The sequence below is a fragment of the Rana temporaria genome, chromosome 6 (assembly GCF_905171775.1).
Source record: "Rana temporaria chromosome 6, aRanTem1.1, whole genome shotgun sequence".
Lineage (NCBI taxonomy): Eukaryota > Metazoa > Chordata > Amphibia > Anura > Ranidae > Rana > Rana temporaria.
The window spans coordinates 75,390,017-75,413,363 of NC_053494.1; the positions used below are offsets into that span (position 1 = coordinate 75,390,017).

General features: G+C 45.9%; 1 protein-coding gene across 5 annotated transcripts in view; it reads left to right on the plus strand.

The window, feature by feature from the left end:
• Nucleotides 1-23,347, plus strand: part of GSPT1 (G1 to S phase transition 1) — a 525,782-nt gene that overhangs the window by 126,521 nt on the left and 375,914 nt on the right. For all 5 annotated transcript variants that reach the window (XM_040356936.1, XM_040356939.1, XM_040356940.1 and 2 more), the window contains one exon: nucleotides 1,175-1,208. In XM_040356936.1, coding sequence (XP_040212870.1) covers nucleotides 1,175-1,208 — 34 coding nt within the window. The remainder of the gene's footprint in view (nucleotides 1-1,174; nucleotides 1,209-23,347) is intronic.

A 23,347-nucleotide genomic window follows, 5' to 3' on the forward strand; every position in this document is an offset into this window, starting at 1 on the left:
GTCTTCTCCGCTGTTGACTCGGTGCACCCCGGTTCTTCTCCCGCTCTCCGCTGCCTTCTCCTTCAGGGCTGGTCGCCGCTATCTTCGTGTGTTAGCTCAGTTACTAGCAGGCGGCCAGCCCGCTCTTCTGTGACGTCGTCTTCTCTTCTGCCTTCTCCCGATGTTGACACGACGCCTCTTCTCGCTGCAATGACGGGTGCGCGATTTGCATCCAATTTATATAGGCCTCTCTTATGATGTCACAGTCCCATCATGCTCCGGTACCTACCCACATGGGTAGGTACCGGAGCAGGATGGGACTGTGACATCGTAAGAGACCCCCCCCCGGAGAGCGGAGAAGACCCCCCCCCAGAGAGCGGAAGAGAACCAGACGGCGGTGAAGAAGCAGCCCCCCCCTGGTAAAAGAGCTAAAGAAGACAGAGCAGACTAATAAATTTATTTTAAAAACCCTGTGTCGTGTGTTAATTTACTTTTACTTTGCCTCCAGGTTAATGGGTAGGGGTACGATGTTCCCCATATTCATTCACTTAGGGTGGGGGGCCGGTATCTGGGGGCCCCCTTATTTGAGGGGGCTCCCAGATTCCGATAAGCCCCCCCCCCCGCAGACCCCGACAACCAACGGCCAGGGTTGTCGGGAAGAGGCCCTCTCCTTATCAACATGGGGACAGGGTGCTCTGGGGTGGGGGGGCCCTGCAGTGCGCCCCCTGCCCCAGAGCACCCGACCCCCCCATGTTGAGGGCATGCGGCCTGGTACGGCTCAGGAGGGGGGGGGGCGCTCGCTCATCCCCACTCCTTTCCTGGCCGGCCGGGTAGTGTGCTTTGGATACGGGTCTGGTATGGATTGTAGGGGGACCCCCTACGTTGGTTTTTCGGCGTAGGGGGGGGGGGTCTCCTTACAACCCATACCAGACCTAAGGGCCTGGTATGCTTCTGGGGGGGGGGGGAAACCCATGTCGGTTTTTTATTTGAAATTTGCAGTGGAGTTTTCCCTCTCAGGAATGCATACCAAATGCCGCAGCTAGAATTGGCGGGAATCCAAGTCGGATCTCCCGTCGCTTCTATGACGTGCTAGAAACACATTCTCGGCAACATGTACTGTATGTTTCTTTGAGATTTTTGATGGTGTTTGCTGAAACATGCCTTTTTTTTTAATTGATGCATTTATTTATTTTAGATGCTGGAAAATCAACCATCGGCGGACAAATTATGTAAGTAGATGAGACTTTTTCCGAAGAGATTTGTGACCATTATTCAATAAAAAAGGTTTTGGTTGCATATTTGTTCATTAGAGGAACCCAACTTATCCGGTAGGAACCTGCACACTTGGATTAAACACCACTGTCATGCCTTGTAAATCATCTGGGGCAAAATTGGTAGGGCTTTGGCTATACAAACCCAATAAAAGCCCATTGCTGTATTTTAACGTATATGTGAGCCCTTGTAAACCAACCCATTTAGTTAAAACTCGAGATACAAGATGGAACAATGGGGGGGGGGGGGGGGGTGTGTGTGTGTGTGTGTGTTTTTTTTATTTTACACACTATATTGTCAAAAGTATTGGGATGCTTGCCTTTACACACACAAACTTCCAATGGCATCCCAGTCTTAGTCCTTGGGGTTCAATATTGAGTTGACCCACCCTTTGCAGCATAACATCAGCACTTCTGGGAAGGCTCTTCACAAGGTTAAGGAGTGTCAATGGGAAAGTTCGAGCATTCTTCCAAAAGCACATTTGTGAGGTCAGGCACTGATGTGGACGAGAAGGTCTGGCTCAGTTTCCGCTTTAATTCATCCCAAAGGCGTTCTATCGGGTTGAGCTCAATACTTTCTGGAGGCCAGTCAAGTTCCTCCACCCCAAACTCGCTCATCCAGGTCTTTATGAAGCTTTCTGCACTGATGGGAGTTGGGAGTTGGGAGCATGAAATTGTCCAAAATGTCTTGGTGCTGACGACTTAAAAGTTCCCTTCTCTGGAACGAAGGGTCCAAGCTCAACCCCTGAAAAGCTACCCCACACCATAATTCCCCCTCCACCAAATGACTTAACCAACACTCATACTGTTTGATCCAAACCCAGAAATTAAGAGGGGTGATGAGTTACAAACAGCCTGTCATGTTTGTCACAACCTAGTTGAATATTACCAAATTGCTAACATAAAGCGGAACCTCCCTATTCCGTTAAAACCTTTATATAATGTTTTATACAATGGTGTTCATTTCTCCAGCCAGTGTATACTCAGTTGGGTCCCTTTTTATCTCCCAGTCTTGTGTCTTTTGATAATATAAAGAAGAAAAAAATGTGGCTATCCTATCCAGGTTCTTATACATGTAGACTCAAGACTTTGCCGCATGCATACTGTGTCCAAGAGTTTTGTTTCTGCTAAATCTAAGGAAGAGTTCAAAATACAGGAATATATGAATTGTGGTACAGATCATGTAGAATTTCCTAATCCAATGCGTTGGTTGTACGATTCGTCTACTTTGCCGCATAGCAGAATATTACTGTGATAGTATAAATGAAAATGCTAAAAAACTCCACCTTATCCAAACACTTTAGGGATGTGCATAAAGGCAATGAGTTCTTTCAGCTGGGTTTTACTTCTTCTTTTGCAGCCTGAACAGCCTGCAAATGTAAAGCCTAATGGGCTAGTATGCAGCGCATATTAGCCCATTATGTGACACCTGCCAAAGAATCCAGCGATGTCCCCACTGCAGGAAGAGTCCTGTGTCTTGCTTCTGGGCTGCGAACTCGGGCTCTGTGATTCGCTGGAGCCGTGTGACTTTACTCCCGCGCATGCGCACAAGAGCCGCAATTCAAGGCACAGGCTGGGGAAGAAACGGCACTTAGTTTAATTTCTTCCCCACGCATGCGCAGTGATGTGTGGCGGACTACAAGTGAAATATCTCCTAAACGACGCACGTTTAGGAGATATTTCCACTACCTGTAGGTAAGCCTTATTCTAGGCTTACCTATAGGTAGAAGTAGTCCAACAGGGTTTACAACCACTTTAAGCAAGTGTTGAGAGAGAAAATACCCTGGCAGAATTTATGATTTCTTGGCCATTTTTCAGAAAACATGAATAACGCAAACTTTTCTTTCACGCATGGTTAGTGTTTGGCGGAAGCCATGTATTACCAATTAAGCCCCGGACCATTTTGCTGGTCAAAGACCAGGCCACTTTTTGCGATTCTGCATTGCGTTGCTTTAACTGACAACGTAGCTCCCAAACAAAATTTATGTCCTTTTTCCACCCACAAATAGAGCTTACTTTTGGTGGTATTTGATCACCTCTGCGGTTTTTTATTTTTTGCGCTATAGACAAAAAGAGAGATAGATAGATATGTCTGTCTGTATCTCTCTCTATATCTCTCTCTCTATATCTCTCTCTCTCTATATCTCTCTCTCTATATCTCTCTCTCTATATCTCTCTCTCTATATCTCTCTCTCTATATCTCTCTCTATATCTCTCTCTCTATATCTCTCTCTCTATATCTCTCTATCTATATCTCTATATATATATATATATATATATATATATATATATATATATATATATATATCTCTATCTCTATCTCTATCTCTATCTCTATCTCTATCTCTATCTCTATCTCTATCTCTATCTCTCTCTCTCTCTCTCTCTCTCTCTCTCTCTCTCTCTCTCTCTCTCTCTCTCTCTCTCTATCTATATCTCTCTATCTATATCTCTCTCTCTCTATCTATCTATCTATCTATATCTCTCTCTCTATCTATATCTCTCTCTCTCTCTATATCTCTCTCTCTCTCTATCTCTATCTATATCTCTCTCTCTCTATCTCTATCTATATCTCTCTCTCTCTATCTCTATCTATATCTCTCTCTCTCTATCTATATCTCTCTCTCTCTCTCTCTATCTATATCTCTCTCTCTCTCTCTATCTATATCTCTCTCTCTCTCTCTCTATCTATATCTCTCTCTCTCTCTCTCTCTCTCTATCTATATCTCTCTCTCTCTCTCTCTATCTATATCTCTCTCTCTCTATCTATATCTCTCTCTCTCTATCTATATCTCTCTCTCTCTCTCTCTCTATCTATATCTCTCTCTCTCTCTATCTATATATCTCTCTCTCTCTCTATCTATATATCTCTCTCTCTCTATCTATATCTCTCTCTCTCTCTATCTATATCTCTCTCTCTCTCTATCTATATATCTCTCTCTCTCTCTATCTATATATCTCTCTCTCTCTCTATCTATATATCTCTCTCTCTCTCTATCTATATATCTCTCTCTCTCTCTATCTATATCTCTCTCTCTCTCTCTATCTATATCTCTCTCTCTATCTATATCTCTCTCTCTCTCTATCTATATCTCTCTCTCTATCTATATCTATATCTCTCTCTCTATCTATATCTCTCTATCTATATCTCTCTCTCTCTCTATCTATATCTCTCTATCTATATCTCTCTCTCTCTATATATATCTCTCTATATCTCTCTCTCTCTCTATCTATATCTCTCTCTCTCTCTATCTATATCTCTCTCTCTATCTATATCTCTCTCTCTCTCTATCTATATCTCTCTCTCTCTCTCTATCTATATCTCTCTCTCTCTCTATCTATATCTCTCTCTCTATATCTCTCTCTCTATATCTCTCTCTCTATATCTCTCTCTCTATATCTCTCTCTCTATATCTCTCTCTCTCTCTCTCTCTATCTATATCTCTCTCTCTCTCTATCTATATCTCTCTCTCTCTCTATCTATATCTCTCTCTCTCTCTCTATCTATATCTCTCTATATCTCTCTCTCTCTCTATATCTATATCTCTCTCTCTCTCTCTATCTATATCTCTCTCTCTCTCTCTATCTATATCTCTCTCTCTCTCTCTCTCTATCTATATCTCTCTCTCTCTCTCTATCTATATCTCTCTATATCTCTCTCTCTCTCTATCTCTCTATCTCTCTCTCTATCTCTCTCTCTATATCTCTCTCTCTATATCTCTCTCTCTATATCTCTCTCTCTATATCGCTCTCTCTATATCGCTCTCTCTATATCTCTCTCTATATCGCTCTCTCTATATCTCTCTCTATATCTCTCCCTCTCTATCTCTCTCTCTCTCTATATCTCTCTCTCTCTATATCTCTCTCTCTATATCTCTCTCTCTCTATATCTCTCTCTCTCTATATCTCTCTCTCTCTCTATATCTCTCTCTCTCTCTCTATATCTCTCTCTCTCTCTATATCTCTCTCTCTCTCTCTATATCTCTCTCTCTCTCTATATCTCTCTCTCTCTCTCTATATCTCTCTCTCTCTATCTATATCTCTCTCTATCTATATCTCTCTCTATCTATATCTCTCTCTCTCTATCTATATCTCTCTCTCTCTCTATCTATATCTCTCTCTCTCTCTCTCTATATCTCTCTCTCTATATCTATCTCTCTCTATATCTCTCTCTCTCTCTATATCTCTCTCTCTCTCTCTATATCTCTCTCTCTCTATATCTCTCTCTCTCTCTATATCTCTCTCTCTCTCTATATCTCTCTCTCTCTCTCTCTCTCTATCGACGGACACAGCTTCCTTTATACTCTTGACTGTAGGATTATGTCCCATCTATTAGGAGAGGACTAGGCAGACATGTTAATGGTTAAAACATGTAAACTTTAGCAAAGTTAAAAAGGCCCTGCCCAGGGGGCGGTCCCTCTGGTCTTAACCCCCTCTTACTGCACTGAGCAGCTCAGTTTTTTTTCTGCCTAGTAGAGAAGTACCTGGCTCCTCTTGGGCCGATGGTCCTGAACTTTTTTTTTTAAAGATTTTATTTTATTTTTATTTTTTTTGATTCTGGGATCTTCCATCAACCAACTGCCGGCTGGATAATGTAGCTCCTTGTAGTCCCCCCTAATCCAGTCATTGAGCGTGAGCAGACCTTGGCTACGAGCTGGGTCGGCCATGACATACCCCATTGCTCCAGGGGTGGCCGGTGAGCTTTTTTGCTCCGGGGCTCACATATGACCAGGCTGCTAAGCTGTCTGTCTCAGTGGGCCGTGGCCAGCAGATACTCTCTACTGCTCTGAAGTGGGTCTGTCAGGAACGCGCCAACAGTCCTCGCAGAGACGGGTAAGTACTTTTCCTCCTGTCTTGGCAGGATGGAACAGCTGGGCTTCCCTAGGAGGGGTCGATTAGGGGGTCTCGTGTCCTCCCTTTCCTCTCCTCCCGCCCCTTCCCTCCACCATTAATGGGCCTGCTGTGACTGACCTGGGATGTACCTGAGGCCGCTCTGTGTGGGTAGTTTGCCATAGGGGGGTCCTCCGCTCGGGGGCCACTGGTTTTTTTTCCGGCCTTCTCGTCCAACTTCAGTGCCGTTTTTCTTAAAATTTGTGCCATTTTCTTGTGGCCACGTTGCTGCTATTGAGATGTGGCTGGCGGACATTTTCTGTGTCACAGGTAGTTACAGCAGATGGCCATTTTCTAGAAGCTCATGCTTTTTCCTGAGGCGGCCGGTGGCCATCTTGGGGTGGTTTTAAACATATATTTTCTCTTATCGTCCATGGACGGACACAGCTCCTTAAATCTTGATAAGTGGGTTATGTTCCCTGTTTACAGGAGAGGACTAGGCAGAAACATGTTAAATAGTTAAATACATGTTACATTAACAGAGTTGAACAGCCCCGCCCAGGGGGCGGTCCCTCCAGACATAACCCTCCTCACTGCAGCTTGCAGCCCCAGTTTCGTTCTGCCTAGCAAGGAGAAGGACGTATGGCTCCCTTTGGGCCCAGCGCCCTGAGGAGAATTTTTCTTATTTTTATTTTACTTTTTTTTGCAGAATCTTCTTTCAACTGTCGGCTGAGAGACAGGCTGGATAATATAGATCCTTGTAGTCTACTCAGTCCGACCAGCAAGCGTGGGCACACCTTTGCAAAGAGGCTTGGTCTGCCACGCCATACCCCATGACTCCTGGGGGGGGCCGGTGAGCTTTTTCCGAGGTTCACATATGACTGGGCTGTGGTGTTGTCTCACTCACAGTGGACCGGGCCGACAGCTACCTCCATTTCGGTTGTAGCTCTATCAGGAATGCGTCAGCGAGTCCTCGCTTGGACGGGTAAGTACAGTCCCTCATGCTTCGGTGGGTTGGTACGGCTGGGCATTCCTGGGGTTCGGGGGTCCCTTCTCCTCCCTTCCCTGCTCCTTTCCCTTGCTGCATTGCTAACATTGCCACTGTCAAGGGGGAGGGGGCCTTCCTGAGGGGGCTGTGTTATCTGGCCTGCGTTTTTTTCTTTTTTGTATTGGGCTTTCCTGTGAGGGATTTTTCACTGTTAAAAAGTCCTGTGAGCACAGATGTTTTTGATTATACAGACGCTGACTGATTGGTGACACCTGTAACGGTTTTGCTTTTTATGCTGTATCTGTCTTATCCTTAAATAGAAAAGCCCTAGGAGGCTTTTCCTATTTAAACACAGGTCCCTGCAGAAGTTAACTCACGGTTCTTTTCCTCTCACAGGCAGCGCTGGTCAGTCTCCTCCTGAGGGAGTTCCCTGGTTACCCCTGGTCAGCGCAGCAAGTGGGTGAGAGGCCCTGAGTAGGGTGCTAGGAGCTTTTGTCTATTTGTATGGACAGGTGTGCATATTATAATACACACTATGTAAATATTTGAGTCAGTATCTGGGTCCTTGCCCACATGCTGGTGGTGGCAGCAGGTGTAAGCACCTGAGATTCCCACATAGTTTTTATTGTTGGTCCTGGACACAGTTTGTGCCAGGGTGGGGGTGGACTGCGGGCGGTAAAAGAGTGCCCCCTTCCCCCCGTTATCCCCTGGGGAATGCTCTGTTATGAAGCCATGGACCAGGTACCTAGTTAAAAAAAAAAAAACAAAAAAAAAAAAAAACAGAATAAGGCATTTATGGGTGCGCTTTTTACTGCTGCATGGGACTCTCCTAAGCTGCATAGTGCAGCTGGGTTTCCGCCGAGGGCTCTGTCTTTTTTTGGATCACACAAATCAGACCGCTGTGTAGGTTTTTTCCTTCTGTGCCCTTCTTTGATAATTTCTGAGATGCGGAATGAGAAAAGCCGCTGAGGGCTTTTGTAGTCCCTCACCGCCGGGCGGGAACCCCCGCTTGTATGGATCTGACTGATAGAAGATCCGAAGTACTGACCCGTTCCATGTTTACAATGCTGGGATCTGGCTTGCGGCCTATTGTGGCCACTACACTGGGGTCTCAGTCGGCGCTGGTGCCATTTTTTGGGAGGTTTTTCAATTACATTAAAAACTCCCATTGGCGCCCATTTTGTCGTAGCCGCGCTATGGCGCAGCTTACATTGTGCCGGGCTTTTTCCTGTGGCCGCGTTCTGAACGCTCGGCGGCCATCTTGGAGTAGTCCTGACCCCTAGTGCTGTATACAACTCACGGAGTGAGCATTTTGCACCAGACAGTGGAGGAGCACCGACTCTCTCCTGAGGTTATTAGGCTAGCAGACCAGCTGGTCCAGGGCCTCATATAGGTCTGTGATGCTTCATTGAATGCTGCGCCCTTGTTATCCAGGGCGTCTGTTTCAGAATTGTTTTATGCACACGGTGGTGTAGTGCTTAACTCCATTACTTGGCAGCAAGAGAGTCATTGGTTCGAATCCGGACACTGACGCCAATCTGCCTGGAGCTTACATTGTCGCTCCCTGTGTCTGCGTGGGTTTCCTCTGGGTACTCCGGTTTTCTCCCAAGGCATGTGTGCATACACCTACATAATATACATGCACATTATGTGTGTGTATTATTTAGGGGCAACCCTCCCAGGCCGTCAAAGGCCCAGCTGGGGGACTAATCCATCCCTGGGTGCATAAGCCGATCACGCCGGCAACCAAATCCTGCCAATGTATGTAGCCTTCCCTCCCTGTCTCTAGGTGGGAGGGGCGGTTTGCAGGTTCACAATTCGGTGAAACCTCCCTGCTCTCCGACCAGTGGGTCTGCGAGGTGGTCTCTTCGGAGTACTAGATGGGGTTTCCTCCTATCAACACAACAAATTTCTTTCCTCGTGTCTTCCTCTCCCGGGCCGTCGGTCTGCCTTGGGCAGTGTGGGATTTGATAAGCTGTGGGGTAATTTTACCTTTCCTGCAGGATGAGAGTTTTGGGGTTTTCTATGGGCCACATGCCCTAAATACCTTTTGTGAACGTCGGGTAGTTCCGCGTGAAATCCATATGTTCGGTGGTAGCTGCGCTCCATCCGGGGGATGTCCTGACGTCCTCGGACATCAGGGACGCATACATGCATGTCCCGTTTTGCGCATGTCAGTGTTTTTTTCTGTGCTTCGTGATGAGAGAAGGGTCTCGGTCAGCCTGTGGCCCTCCCTTTTGATCTGGCGTCAGCACCATGGGTTTTCAGCTAGGAGCTCGCACTTATCCTAACTTTGTTGGGACAGCGAGGCTTTGCCTCATTGGCTACTTGGACGACTTTCTTCTGAGAGCAGCTTCTGTCTCCGACCTAGTGGATGGGTTATTCCCATTCAGACCCCCTGAAGATTCGGGTGGGTGTTAAACGTTTAGGCCAGAAGGTGTAGCTCAGTGGCAGCAAGCCTGCCCTCCATGTGTGCGACCCAGTGTTCAAATCCTGGGCATGCTAGGTTCCGACTCGGCGTTGGAGTATCTAGTGTTGATCCAGACTCCTCGTTGTCAAAGGTCCTTCTTCCCCTGGAGAAATTGCAGGCTCTTCAGTCTGCGGTGAAGGTATTGGCATCACGCAATTGGTCTTCTCTCCGGGCGCCTGCTGGTTCGGGGCCTGTGGGTAGCCTCCTTCAAGGCGGTACTGTATACCCAGTTCCACAACCTGGTTTTCCAGGGGAAATACTGTCCAGGTGGTAAAAATCTCGTCTCTGAAATCATTAGATTCCTGTGCGCCACCTAGTCAGTATCTCTGAGTTGGTGACAGAGATCCCCAACTCTTCGGTCCGGGAAGTTGTTTCTTCCTTCCAGTGGTCGGTGTTTACGACTGATGCCAGCTCACGGGTTGTGAACCTGGGGGGTTCACAAAACTGGGGGGTCCAGTTGGCCCTGAGTCGCTGGACCTACGGCCACACCTCCCTGAATGTGTCTGGTCTCGGTAGCTACCCAAGGTCGGGCCTGGCTAGTGCCTGGTGGGAGACCGCCTGGGAATACCAGGTGCTGTCTACTGTTCATTTTCCTACTATTTTAGGCGATCAGGCTATGCTTCTTGTGGTCGACCGATCTGGTTTCAGCCGGACAATGCCACGGCCGTGGCTTCGGTCTACCATGAGGTATACCGGCAGGCGGACTACTGGAGTCGCCAGATGCTGGACCAGGGCGACTGGTCTTTGTGCTTGGGGTGTTTCGGCTCCCTTGAAGGAGGTGAGTCTCACAGGGCATGGATCTCCTGGCCACTCGTCTCCGCCGCAAGGGTGTCAAAGTTAGTGGCCAGGTCTAGTGATCTGGTACAGACGCGTCAGTCGAGCTGGTGGCCCTGTGGGGTCTGTATTGTTGATTTTTTTTGCCGTTCCTCCATGGTAGTTGCTTCCTTGGCCGCTCCACAGAGTGGAGGCTGAGGAGATCCCGATGATTCTAATCGCTCCTGATTGACCTCGGCGTCCTTGGCACGCTGATATCGGGTGCCTGGTAGCGGAGGTACCCTGGCGGTTGCCAGGGCAGGAGGTTCCTCTGTCTCGAAGGTCCCATACTTCCTCCTGTTGTACAGTCACTGACTTGCTCAACATGGTTATTGGAAGCCAGACTTTAGGTGACCGGGGTCTGTCTGACTCGGTCATCTCAACATGGCACCGTAGTCTTCTTCCGGAGGATCTACCGTCGCACCTCTCCTTGGTGCGAAGGGATGGAGTCGTGTCCACGGACGTACTCGGTGTCCAGGGTCCTGCTGTTTTTAAAGCTTGGAGTGGATCTAAAAATTGCTTAAAGCACCGTTTGGGAGCAGATTTCAGCCTTAGCTGTGTTCTTTCTGTGCCTTTTTTGCGGCCTGTTCCCTGGTGGGTCCCCTTTTTTTGTGTGCAGGGGGTTTGTCATATAATTTCCCCTCTTGGCCCATCTCTTCCCCCATGAGTTTTGACTCTGGTGCTCTCGGTTCTTCAGGAACCTTCCTTTTGGAAACATCAGGGAGATTTTCTCTTGACACTATCTCAGAAGGTGGCCCCTTTAGTGGCCTTTACCTCTGTTAGAGGGGTTCCTGAGTTGGCGGTCTTGTCTTGCAAGCCGCCATGCTTGATCCTCCATAATGATTAGGTGATGGTGCGCCCGCAACCTTCCCTTCTTCCGAAGGAGGTTTTGGCCTTTCATACTTTAGGCGTGGTACGCGCTTTGCAGGTATATCAGCCTACTACGGCTCAGTTTGGGAGCTTCTGACTCTTTTATGTCGGTGTCTGGTCCACAAAAGGGCCTGGCGGTCTCGTCGACCACCATTTCTTGGTGGATCAGGCAGGCCGTCATACAGGCCTATGCTCCTAAGGGGGCGGGCCCCCCTTCCGGTCACGGCACTTTCGACCAGGGCAATTGGTGCTTCCTGTTTTTTTTTCCGACATCATGCGTCGGTCTCACAGGTGTGCGAGGCGGCGATTTGCTTGTCTGTTCACGCTTTTTCCAGAATTTACGTGGTTGCTGTGAGTGTATCTTATGTTTTTTTTTTTTTTTTTTTTTTTTTTTTTTTTCAGCCGCTAGTTTTTGCCGGCGGCTGTTTGAAGTTGCACCTCCTCCGTTGAGGAGCTCTGCTTGTTTTGGCGTGAAGTTAAAATTGGTTTTACTGATGGATTTCCCACCCCTCGTTTTTGACACTGCTTGGGGACGTCCCACTTGTCAAGATTTAAGGAGCTGTGTCCGTCCATGGACGATAAGAGAATTTTTTTTTTTTGTACTCACCGTAAAATCCTTTTCTCTGAAGTCCATGGACGGACACAGCACCAACCCCTCCTTTTTAGGTTTGTACTGCTTGTTACGAACTGAGGCTGCAAGCTGCAGTGAGGAGGGTTATGTCTGGAGGGACTGCCCCCTGGGCGGGGCTGTTCAACTCTGTTAATGTAACATGTATTTAACATGTTTCTGCCTAGTCCTCTCCTGTAAACAGGGAACATAACCCACTTGTCAAGATTTAAGGAGCTGTGTCTGTCCATGGACTTCAGAGAAAAGGATTTTACGGTGAGTACAAAAAATCCTATTTTGGCCTCTAGTGCTGGAGTGACTTTCTGAATGGCGCAAACAGCGCAGTTTACCTCAGACACTCAGTGTAAAGGAGAGAGAGCTACAGTGCTGTTCAGCTTTCTTGCCAGGGTGGTTAGTCCCCTGGGATACCCCTTTTGGTCAGTACAGCAAGGAGCGGTGGGTCTCTTTTGGTGCACTTGTAACTTGACTTTAGTCCCTGAGGGCGGTCAGGTGAGCGGGTCAGCCTGGCGTCAGAAGCTGGCGCTTCTTCTCCAGACATTCCAGTGGTGAAAACCGGTGCCACTGCAGTCCCTGTGGACACTTGGTCGGCAGTCCTGGAATCATTTGTTGCCAGGGTGGAAGCAGTGTGTGGGCGCAAGGTGGGTAAAAAACAATGCCCCCCCCCCATCTCCTGGGGATATCTGACTTGGGCCCGGCTGAGGCCCAGGGCCCTGGTTCTGAGGTATCGGAGGATGCGGACCAGGACCTTTTGGACAGTGAGGAGGACTCCAGGTCAGCGCAAGACAAGGCACTTGTTGGAACTCTTATCACTGGAGTGCGGCACACTCTTAAAGGAGTTATAAAGGAAAACATTTTTTTTTTGCTAAAATTACTGTTTACAGGGTATAGAGACATTAATAGTTAACTGATTCCTTTTAAAAATTATTAAAAATAGATAAAAATCAATCATATAATGTACCTGTAGTTTCTGTTTTGTTTATGCATCTAGTTTCATGCTTCTGTGAAGTACAGAGCCAATAGAGGGCAGTGATGGTTTGTAAAATGAAAGTGATTGGTTCTGAGGGGTTTGACACACCGTAATCACACCTCCTTGATTAGTGCCACAGAGAGAAAGCTCCCATGACTTTTTTCATCAGGAAACACTCTTCCGAACAGGGAAGGATTACAGCACCATCAAAGCAAAAACGAATAATGAGGACATGAAAACAGGACTGCAGTAAGGTAAAGGAAGCTATTTAGCTGAAAAAAATATTTCCTTTAGTGAACCTTTAAGCTAGAAGATACTGCCGGGGACATCTGCTGAGGGGTCGGTCCCTTTCGGGTCCCACAAGCAGGCACGCACTGCTAAGGTGTTTCCTTATGTGACCTTTTTTGATAAGTTCATAGACAAGGAATGGGAACTACCAAAGAGAACCTTTGCTGTCCCTCAGCACATGGCGGTCCGTTAAGGCTCTCCTTTGAGGAGAGCCTTGAAAAAAAAAAAAAAAGTGGGCATCTCCCCCGATTGTAGACCCCCGGTATCCAGGTTTAACAAGGCAACCACGATTCCGGTTTAGGGAACCCCTGCATTTAAGGACCCTGCTGACAGGAGGTCCGAAGCGGTAGGTTGGTCCATGTTCTCTATGCTGGGTTCAGCTTTACGGCCGATTTTGGCTACGGCACTGGTGTCAGACACTTGCTGAATGGGCAAGACTATTGCACCAGGAGTTGGAAGAGGGTCATGCTCCTCCAGGCTGCGTGGAACTGGCTGACCAGTTAGTGCAGGGCCTCAAGTATGTCTACGATGCAGCCCTGGATGCAGCTCCATTGATCTCCAGAGCCTCAGTATCTGCGGTGGTTCTGCGACGCCTGATTTGGCTTAAGGTCTGGTCTGCTGACCAGACGTCCAAGAAGGCTCTGGAAGATTTTCCCTTCTGGGGCAGGAGGCTTTTTGGTGCCTCCCTGGACGACATCATAAAGGATGCCACGGGGGTTAAGAGCACGCTCCTCCACCAGCCCAGGAAAGGAAAAGAGCTATGCCACAGGCCGTTACCCTCTTTTTCTACTCAGAAGCGGTATTTTCGTCATGTCCCATGGGTAGGCGTCCTCAGACCGACAAATTGCCTGCTGGGGGACAAAAGCATCCCTGGGTTCGCAAACAAAGCCTGCGAACAAATCTGCGTCGGCATTAAGATTTTCCCCCGCCCAACTCTTGGGTGGGGGGACATCTGCACGAGTTTGCGGCTCAGTGGACCTCCATTTCCGACCAGTGGGTCTGCAAAGTGGTTTCATCAGGGTACAAGATAGTTTCTCTCTCTCTCTTGTACACCAAACAGGTTCTTTCCCTCCAAACCTTCCTCTCCTTCCTGCTCATCGGGATGCCCTATTTGGGGCCACGCAGAACTTGTTAAGCTGCGGGGTAATTATCCCTGTGCCATTGAGGGAAAGGTTTCAGGGTTTCTACTCAAATCGGTTTGTGGTCCCGAAGGAGGGAGTCCGTCCAATCATGGACCTCAAGGCTCTCAATGCGTTTGTAAAGATTCGGAAGTTCAGGATGGAAGGGCCCCTGGTACCGCAAGCCCAACAAGCCTGCGGACAAGCCTGCCTCTGCAGTAAGTTCTGCCCCGCATCTCGGGTGGGGGGCCGACTTCGCGGCTCGGTGGACATCTCTTCTTTCCGACCGTTGGGTTTGCAAAGTAGTTTCCTCGGGGTACAAGGGTTTCTCTCTTGTCCACCAAACAGATTTTTTCCCTCTAACCTCAGGCTTCTTCCGGATCACCGGAAGGATCTGTTAGGGGCTGTCCAGGACCTGCTGGGTCAGGGGAGTGGTTGTACAGGTTCCCTCAACGAAACGGTTTCAGGGGTTTTACTCCAATCTGTTTGTAGTCCCCAAGAAGGTAGGGGTCCGTCCAATCCTGGACCTCACAGCCCTTAATTGCTTTGTCAAAGCACAAAAATTCAGGATGGAGTCAATTCGCTCAGTAGTGGCAGCGCTCCATCAGGGGGATTTTCTAGCATCCTCGGATATCAAGGACGCGTTTTTGCATATCCCCATATGCGCCAAACACAAGAAATTTCTGTGTTTTGCGGTTGGAGAGGACCGCTTTCAATTTGTGGCCCTCCCGTTCGTCTGGCTTCGGCACCACAAGTTTTCACCAAGGTGCTCGCTCCGATTCTGGCCCTGCTGAGGCAGCGCAGGATCGCTATCGTGGGATACCTGGACGACCTTCTGAGAGCTTCTTCAAGCTCAGAATTAGAAGAGGACGTGTATGGGGGATGGCGTGCACGTGAGGACGTGGCGCGCTTGTAGGTGGGGGGAACGAAGAACTATGGGATTGCCTGAGGGGAAGGACGGACCGCACTAACTGAAGGGAGGAGACGGCTGACGGCTGCCTCCATGCTACACGCCGACTGCCGCGCTGCACAGCGGAGGACCCGTTCGGATACCAACGTACGGCACCGTTGTGGCAGGGGTCCTGTGCCCTGTATTTTATACTGCAGGCTGTGCCGTGTGGTTGCGGGGGCCCGTGAGAACTGTCGGTGAGGAGCCCTGACCTGCCTGGCTGGGTGTAGAGAACGGGCAGAAGTAGGTAAAGAAAAAGAAAAAAATAAGATGGGGAAAGAGGAAAGAAAAAGGAAAGGGAAAAAAAAGAGAGAAAAAAAGGAAATGTGGCCCGTACCTTCTCCTAGAAGGGCGAGATAGACCCTTCACCCCCCCGACTCGAAGTAATCGGGGGGAGGAGGCAATCCCAGACCCCACCTGGAGAGATTCGAACCAGGATATGACAGCTGGTTCGGAGGTCATCAGGTGGCCAAAAGGGGGGGGATGGAGGTGGGAGGGGGAGGTTGGGGGGTGGGAAGGGAGGAAGATCTTTCTCACCAGGACAGCTAATAGGAAAAAACTTAAGGAAAATAAGATGTCAGACCCGAAGATGAAGACAAGGAAGAAAAAAAGATGCCAGTAGTTAAATGTGTATCATATAATGTAAAAGGCCTCAACAGCCTGGTAAAGAGACATAAAATACTAAAGGAATTGAAAAGATTGAGAACAGATATAGCCTTTTTACAAGAGACCCACCTCACAATTAACTCCAATATTAGGTTATATTCCCAGGATTACCCAACGTGGTACTACGGAGACACTATCTCCAAAAGAGCCAGAGGAGTGGCGATTGGAATCGCTAAGGGGACGCGTTTTAAATTACTGAGTAGACTGACAGACCCAGAAGGGAGATTCCTCTTCTTAAGAGGGAAGATTGAAGAAATGGAATGTACCCTCAAACATATATGCTCCGAACGATCGTCCAACAAAATACGTAGCTGAGATACTAGGGAAGTTAAAAGATTTCGGAACAGGAAAGGTGATCCTGGGAGGAAACCTGCATTTCTGCATGGATCTAAAAATTGACAAGACACAACAGACACAGGGAATTAAGAATACACAGATAAGAAAGATAAAAAACAGTCTGTATGGAAGTCAACTGGTTGACATGTGGAGAACCTTAAATCCTGGACATAGAGACTACACGTTCTATTCACCGGTACATAGAAGCTATTCATGGATCGACTATTTTTTAGTAGATCATAACACCCTGGAGATGGTGGTTGAAACAAAAATTGAAGCAATCACAGTATCCGATCATGCTCCAATTAGCATATCCTTGAAAATAGCGGGAAACCAGAAGCCAAGTCAGATCTGGAGACTCAACAAAGAGCTGTTGACGGAGGAAACCAGCTTAACGAGCGTGAAAAAAGATCTAGAAGAATATTTCAGGTTAAATGACATGGAGGGAATAACGACAGCAACATTATGGGACGCACACAAAGCTGTAATTAGAGGGACCCTAATATCTGAAGGAGCAAGGAAAAAAAAAGAAAGTCGCAAAAAAGATGAATTAATCACGGAAATATTCAAATTAGAACAAAAACATAAAATAACGGGAATGAAACGAGAACTATACCAGGACTTGGTGAATAAACGAAATGAACTTAAAGAACTTATGGACCAGGAAACAAGAAGATAATTCAACCTCATCGCGAAGGAAAGATATAAATGGGGAAATAAAACGCATAAACATCTAGCCAGGATGGTTAAGAAGAAGAAAACAAGGAATTATATAGAGAAGATCAAAAAAGAGAACGGGCAGGAGGCACATACAACAAAAGACATTGCTGAAACCTTTAGAGCATACTATGAAAAGCTATACGCAGTCGAACAGACAACTGGATCAGAGGAGGAGAAAAAAGATAAGACCTCAGAATTCCTTTTTTTTTTTTTAATTATAACATTTTATTATTGTTTGCATGTATAAATTACATAAATTAATACACCAGCGTGCGAACACTTAACATAATACATACACAAACAAGCCTTTTACCCCACACCCTCCCCCTACCCCTGAGTCGTTGTAGTTAAAGTAGAAAAAAGCCTCCTGAATTCCAAATTTACTTCCCTTATATCTACCCTCCCCACCCCTCCACCCCTCACCCACCCCTCCACCCTCCCGCCGCACCCTAAATCAGTTTTTTAAATTAATTTGATTTTCTTTATTGGATAAATCCTCCCCATAGAGGGACATCCATTAGCGGATTGAAGCATGTGTTAATTTAAGTTAAGTTTGAAAGAAGTCCTTTTCTTATATAGAACATCCTGTTATGTCTAGCCAAGGTTTCCACATCCTAACAAACTTTCTATAATTGCCCTGTCTGAGTGTCACTCTCTCGCTCCAGATCATTGTATTAATGGTTTCAACCCATGATTTAGCAGTAGGTGGAATCTGGGCCTGCCACCTCAACGCAATTAACTTCCTTGCCTGGAAGAGGCATCTCGGCACCACCTCAAGGGTCCCAGCAGGCACTCTATCCTCGTCAATACTGCCTAATAGGCATGTCTTTGACTCGGCTTCCAAATTGGTTTTAAAAGTTTTATTTATTATATCGATCACCTCCTCCCAGTATCTGAATAGTTTAGGGCATTTCCACATCATGTGGATAAGGTTGCCTGTCGCTCTGCACCTAGGGCATTCATCAGTACTTCTCCACCCAAGATTAAACATTCTCCTGGGGGTATAGTATACTCTGTGCAAGAGGAACAGGTGTGACACTTTCTGGGATGGAGAGATCGAAACCAGTACCCCCCTCCTCAGAATCGCACTCCACTGTTCCGTAGACATTTGCCCTAAGTCTCTTCATTCCTTAATGAAGCCGGACTGACAATAATGAACCAAAACGACAGGTTGATGATGGACCGACCAATTACAGAAAAAGAAATCCAAACAGCCTTGACAGGGTGTGCGTCGGGTAAAAGTCCAGGGCCAGACGGCTTCACGGCCATATATTATAAAAAATGTAAGGAGATTCTTCTGCCGGTGCTTTGCAGATACTTTAATGGCCTAGGAGGAGACTTTGGTCTGAGCAGAGAGGCCTTCGAGGCAATTATCACAGTCATACCAAAGGAAGGCAAAGATATTAAAAGTTGCTCCGGCTACAGACCGATCTCTCTTCTGAACGCCGACACGAAGTTGTTTGCGAAAGTATTGGCAGAGAGAATCAAACAGGAGATGGGAAAACTGATCCACCCAGACCAGACAGGTTTTATCCAAGGAAGAGAGGGAAGAGACAACGGCGTCAGAGCCCTACTGATTCTTCAAAAAATAAAAGAAAATGGATCCCCAGGTCTACTCCTGTCGATAGACGCGGAAAAAGCGTTCGACAGGGTAGACTGAGGATTCATGATACAAACCTTGGAGAAAATGGGTCTTGGACTGAGGATGCTAGACTGGATCAGGACCCTCTACCGATCCCCAACGGCCAAGATAAAAGTAAATGGCAGTCTCTCAGAATCTTTTATAATGAAGAACGGAACAAGGCAGGGATGCCCCTTATCCCCCCTTTTGTTTGTACTGTCTCTCGAACCACTCCTGGCTAAGATCCGTAAAAATCCGGACATCGAAGGAGTTAAAACAGAGGAGGAGGAACACAAGCTATCAGCATTTGCAGATGACGTTCTGTTCTACTTGGTGAACCCTATAACATCAATCCCCAAGCTGCTGACTTTATGTAAGCAATATGGGGAAATCTCAAATTTCAAATTAAATGTCACAAAAACGGAAATATATATATTTTTTTTTGGAAAATTCTTTTTATTGATTTTTCAAACACAAACAGACAGTTACACACCCAAGGAAGGCATCATGCCCTCCTTGACACAGGCCACGCAGGGCCGACACCCCAACTAACAGTATTATTATTATTATTATTATACAGGATTTATATAGCGCCAACAGTTTACGCAGCGCTTTACAACATCAGGGAAGACATTATAGTTACAATACAATTTAATACAGGAATGATCAGAGGGCCCTGCTCGTTAGAGCTCACAATCCAGTATGTACAACTTATCACTGTATCCCCCCCCCCACCCCAACCCCATCCCAGACCATCCACCTCAACCAGTGAAACACCATATGATATCCAAATAACACAACGCCCACATGTAATATCAGCTCAACTAGTTCAGGGTCAGGTCATGTCTAGACACTCCGGTTAAGAAAATAAAGAAGAAATATAATAAAATAAACAAAAACCTTCCATTAATAGCAAAGGAGCGTAAGTCGCTTATAAAGCATATCTATGTAGCGTAGACTCCATTAGGTGGCTGAGACCTTCAGAAAGTTAAACCGTAGCTCTAACCCACAGTGTCCGAGGAGTCTAACCATGCCTGCCAAACCTTCTTAAATTTCTTATCACAACCCCTCGATCTGTATGTGGCCTTGTACATGTGTATCATAGAGTTAACCAGCCCTTTCCAGAATGATAATGTAGGGGCATTGGAGTTCTTCCATTTCAGTAGAATAGCCTTCCTGCCATAAAACAACCCAATATTCAGAAGGGTACAATGTGCCAGGGAGGGTACCACTTCCTCCACTAACCCAATAAGGCAGACCCTAGCCGTCAGAGGAACCGGAACACTCAGCACTCCCGACAAACATTCCACCACCCCTGCCCAAAAGTTCTGTATACAGGGAGTGCAGAATTATTAGGCAAGTTGTATTTTTGAGGATTAATTTTATTATTGAACAACCATGTTCTCAATGAACCCAAAAAACTCATTAATATCAAAGCTGAATATTTTTGGAAGTAGTTTTTAGTTTGTTTTTAGTTTTAGCTATTTTAGGGGGATATCTGTGTGTGCAGGTGACTATTACTGTGCATAATTAGGCAACTTAACAAAAAAAAAATATACCCATTTCAATTATTTATTTTTACCAGTGAAACCAATATAAAATCTCAACATTCACAAATATACATTTCTGACATTCAAAAACAAATCCGTGACCAATATAGCCACCTTTCTTTGCAAGGACACTCAAAAGCCTGCCATCCATGGATTCTGTCAGTGTTTTGATCTGTTCACCATCAACATTGCGTGCAGCAGCAACCACAGCCTCCCAGACACTGTTCAGAGAGATGTACTGTTTTCCCTCCTTGTAAATCTCACATTTGATGATGGACCACAGGTTCTCAATGGGGTTCAGATCAGGTGAACATGGAGGCCATGTCATTAGTTTTTTCTTCATTTATACCCTTTCTTGCCAGCCACGCTGTGGAGTACTTGGACGCGTGTGATGGAGCATTGTCCTGCATGAAAATCATGTTTTTCTTGAAGGATGGTGACTTCTTCCTGTACCACTGCTTGAAGAAGGTGTCTTCCAGAAACTGGCAGTAGGACTGGGAGTTGAGCTTGACTCCATCCTCAACCCGAAAAGGCCCCACAAGCTCATCTTTGATGATACCAGCCCAAACCAGTACTCCACCTCCACCTTGCTGGCGTCTGAGTCGGACTGGAGCTCTCTGCCCTTTACCAATCCAGCCACGGGCCCATCCATCTTGGCCATCAAGACTCACTCATTTCATCAGTCATCATAAAACCTTAAAATCAGTCTTGAGATATTTGTTGGCCCAGTCTTGACGTTTCAGCTTGTGTGTCTTAAGTGGTGGTCGTCTTTCAGCCTTTCTTACCTTGGCCATGTCTCTGAGTATTGCACACCTTGTGCTTTTGGGCACTCCAGTGATGTTGTAGCTCTGAAATATGGCCAAACTGGTGGCAAGTGGCATCTTGAACTTTTCTCAGTTCATGGGCAGTTATTTTGCGCCTTGGTTTTTCCCACACGCTTCTTGCGACCCTGTTGACTATTTTGAATGAAACGCTTGATTGTTCGATGATCACGCTTCAGAAGCTTTGCAATTAGTGCTGCATCCCTCTGCAAGATATCTCACTATTTTTGACTTTTCTGAGCCTGTCAAGTCCTTCTTTTGACCCATTTTGCCAAAGGAAAGGAAGTTGACTAATAATTATGCACACCTGATATAGGGTGTTGATGTCATTAGACCACACACCTTCTCATTACAGAGATGCACATCACCTAATATGCTTAATTGGTAGTAGGCTTTCGAGCCTATACAGCTTGGAGTAAGACAACATGCATAAAGAGGATGATGTGGTCAAAATACTTATTTGCCTAATAATTCTGCACTCCCTGTATGAGGACACGTCCAAAATATGTGCTCTGCGCCCGCCGGGGAAAAAGTACACCGCCAGCACTGACCAGTACTAGCAGGGTAAATACGTGATAACCTGGCTGGTGTATAATAAATGTGGTGTAAAAATTTAAATTGGATCAGACGATCCCTAGCAGATACCAGATGCTTGAAGGGTTGGTCCCACATATCCTCCCAGTCCTCCCCTTGAATGTCAGGAATCTCACTCTCCCATCTTTCTCTACATCTGGATACAAAAACGGAAATATTAAATGTAAATATAAATAGGAAAGATTATTAAGAACAGTTTTTCAATTCCCCTGGGTGAGTGAAATTAAATATTTAGGAATTCGACTAGCAAACACAATAAAAAAAATATATGAAACTAATTACATACCTCTCTTGGATAAAATAAAGGCCGAAATAAAAAGGGTAAAAAATAGACCCATATCATGGATAGGACGAATACATTTCTGTAAAATGGTCCTACTCCCCAAAATAGTATACAAATTACAAATGATCCCTATTGCTCTACCAAGATCTATGCTTAACACGTTTAAAAAAAATGGTCATGAATTATATATGGAGCTATAAGAAACACCGAATCTCCTTAGACTCTGAAACAACCAAAGTCTAAGGGGGGACTCGCAGTACCGGATATAAAAAAAAAGAGGCGGTCGTAATATCTAGCGTGGTGGAGTGGGCCAGGGTCAACAAAGAAAAAAGGTGGGTCGGTTTGGAGAACGCACTATCAAAGGTGAAGCTTGAAACTATAATATGGAACCCCCCCCCCCCCCCCAATTTAGAGAATTTAAGTACGAAAACACGTGATTACAAAAAATGCACTTAAAGTATGGAACACTGTTTTATACAAAAATGGAGAAGGATTTTAATTCACCCCTTATAGCGTTGAAAAACAATGATTACTTTGCACCAGGGAAAACACAAGTGGGGGGAAATTGGATAAAGAAAAACACGGCACAATTAAGGGATATAATTAAAGACGGACACCTGATTACACTCTTTAGAGTTAAAAAAAAAAAGTAAGTTTGGAAATCAACGAATGGAGGTATCAACAGCTCAGTCAGTTTGTTCAAAAGTTACCACCCCCACTAAGATCAGGTGACCAGCTAACGGAGATGGAAAAAGTATGCTCTACTGAGATTTCTAAAGGTACCATCTCAAAGGTGTACAGGATCTTGGTGGAGAAGGACGAGCAGGAGACTCCATCATTCATTCAAAAATGGGAAAGGGAACTTAGAACACAACACGATAGGACCCAACTAAAGAAAATGTTGAAACTGATACACTCCTCCACGGTAGATAGTCAAACCGCTGAAATGAATTACAAATGTATTGCCAGATGGTATATAACACCGAACAAATTAAGTAAATTCAAAGATGGCCAATCAGGACACTGTTGGAGGGGCTGCGAGATACTGGGAGAAGATTCTGGAACTTATAGAAGCAATTTACAAAAAATAAAATAAAGAAGGATCCATGGACCATTCTCTTTCACGGAGGGGAAGAAGGGATCAAAAAATATAAAGAATCCCTGGTGCCGCACTTGCTGAACACGGCAAAGAGGCTAATTCCCAGAAAATGGCAAGAGACAGAATGCCCCGTGATATGGGAGTGGATTGACGCGGTTGAAGAGACATATTCGATGGAAGAACTAAGGGAAGGCATAGAAGGGAATAATATGGGTCAAAATAAGAAATGGGATGGTTGGAGAGCTTTTAAGAGGTCATGGAGCTACGCTGAAAATCTAAGGGCTGACATCTGAGATTCCGGAAGAGATAGACAAAGGGGCTGAGTGTGGTGAGGGAAAATCTGGGGAGGGGAGGGAATGGGAAGAAAGAGGATAGTGTTTGTATTCCTTTTTAAAACATATAGATATATAGATAATATATATATATATATATATATATATATATATATATATATATATATATATATATATATATATATATATATAT